At 38.8% G+C, this 1458-nt stretch overlaps 1 protein-coding gene across 1 annotated transcript in view; it reads left to right on the top strand.

Annotated features, from left to right (window-relative positions):
- The first annotated feature begins 252 nt into the window (after window positions 1–252).
- LOC106882029 (leukotriene A-4 hydrolase) overlaps window positions 253–1458 on the top strand; it is an 85399-nt gene continuing 84193 nt past the window's right edge. Inside the window, exon 1 of the mRNA XM_052966701.1 lies at window positions 253–799. Coding sequence (XP_052822661.1) covers window positions 635–799 — 165 coding nt within the window. The 5' untranslated portion in view covers window positions 253–634. The remainder of the gene's footprint in view (window positions 800–1458) is intronic.

Raw genomic sequence — 1458 nt, 5'->3', positions numbered from 1 at the left:
AACAAAAAAAAAACAATAGATGAGATGGTCACGTTTGGAACGAGGCCTGACAGTTTGATCAGTGTTGAACGGCGTGTTAAACACCAACAGCAGCAGCAGCAGTAGCAGACGCAACAACTCAATAATTGTGGAACATGACGAAGTTTTACGAAACCGGGGAGCGACACCGGAATACTCCCCCCTCTCCGCCTCTTGAGAGTGAGGCTTTGTTCCGCCGAACACGTAAAGCACGTGATCGACAGACGGAGTGAGAGTGTATATAGAAAGGGGTGGAGGTGGAGTGAGTAAGCAAGAAAAAGTGAGGGAAGAGAAGGGGAGGAAAGGGCATGTGGAAACTTCAGATTTCGCCCCGCCACCGTAGAAAGAGGAACCCGAAGTCTTAGAGCTGCTCTAACCAGCACCGAAGCCTCTCATATATCCATCCCATAACAGAGAAAAAAAAAAAGAAAAACGAAACAAGTCTTTCAGACACTGACGATTACTTGTTTCATGCCAATATTTGCAGCTTAGGATATACAATTTCATTCACCTATTCACCCTTCTCTCTCTGATATATATTAAATATATATCTATATACAGCGTTATATATACATAGATATATATCCCCAAAAGAAGTTAACATAAGGTAACGACCATGAGCGATCTCGATAGCCCTACCGATCCACATTCTTTCAGTCGTCCTGACCAATGCCGTTTAATATTTTTGGACCTTGTTTGGGATATCGATTTTTCCAAAAAAGTTATCAATGGCACCGCTTACATTGATTTAGAAAAAAACTCGGCTTCCATTACGACAGCGGTGAGTATTTACAAGTATTCTAAGCAAAACACTTGTTATATTAGACCAGCAGCCCTACCCAAAACTTTAAACTTTTCGTCTGCCTGCCTGTCTTCTTCTTCTTCATCTTCGTCATCATCTTCTTCTTCTTCGTCTTCATCATCATCTTCTTCTTCTTTCTTCACGTCAAGCCAACGTCGCCCTTCTGGCAAATATTGAAACGATTAACATTGCAAAACAAAGTAAAGAAATCATAAGTTTGTTGTAGAGTTACCACGAAAGACTGATACTTAATAAAAACATGAATGCATATGTATGTCTGTCTATATATGTATGTATATATATATTTATCTGTGTGTGTGTAGGTATGTATATAATTCTACAGTGGAAGCCACTTATGATCACTTTGAGGGCAAGGTTTCTTTTTTATAGATAACCGGTTGATATGATTAAGAGGAGGATAGGTGTTCGGACTAGCTATTTTTAAATTTTTTATAACAATCACTTGATTACCTTATCCGTGATTGTAATAAGCAGTTCTCATTGTATTTACAAACTAAAACCAAAGTGAACAACATATAACGGCTTTTATTAACTATGACCAAACGTGTGTATGTATGTACGCATGCATGTATATATACATAAGTGTATGCTTGTGTGCCTGTAAGTGTGTCTCAGTA

Source organism: Octopus bimaculoides, chromosome 3, assembly GCF_001194135.2.
Source record: "Octopus bimaculoides isolate UCB-OBI-ISO-001 chromosome 3, ASM119413v2, whole genome shotgun sequence".
NCBI classification, from domain to species: Eukaryota; Metazoa; Mollusca; class Cephalopoda; order Octopoda; family Octopodidae; genus Octopus; species Octopus bimaculoides.
This window is presented reverse-complemented; position numbering and strand designations above follow the sequence as displayed.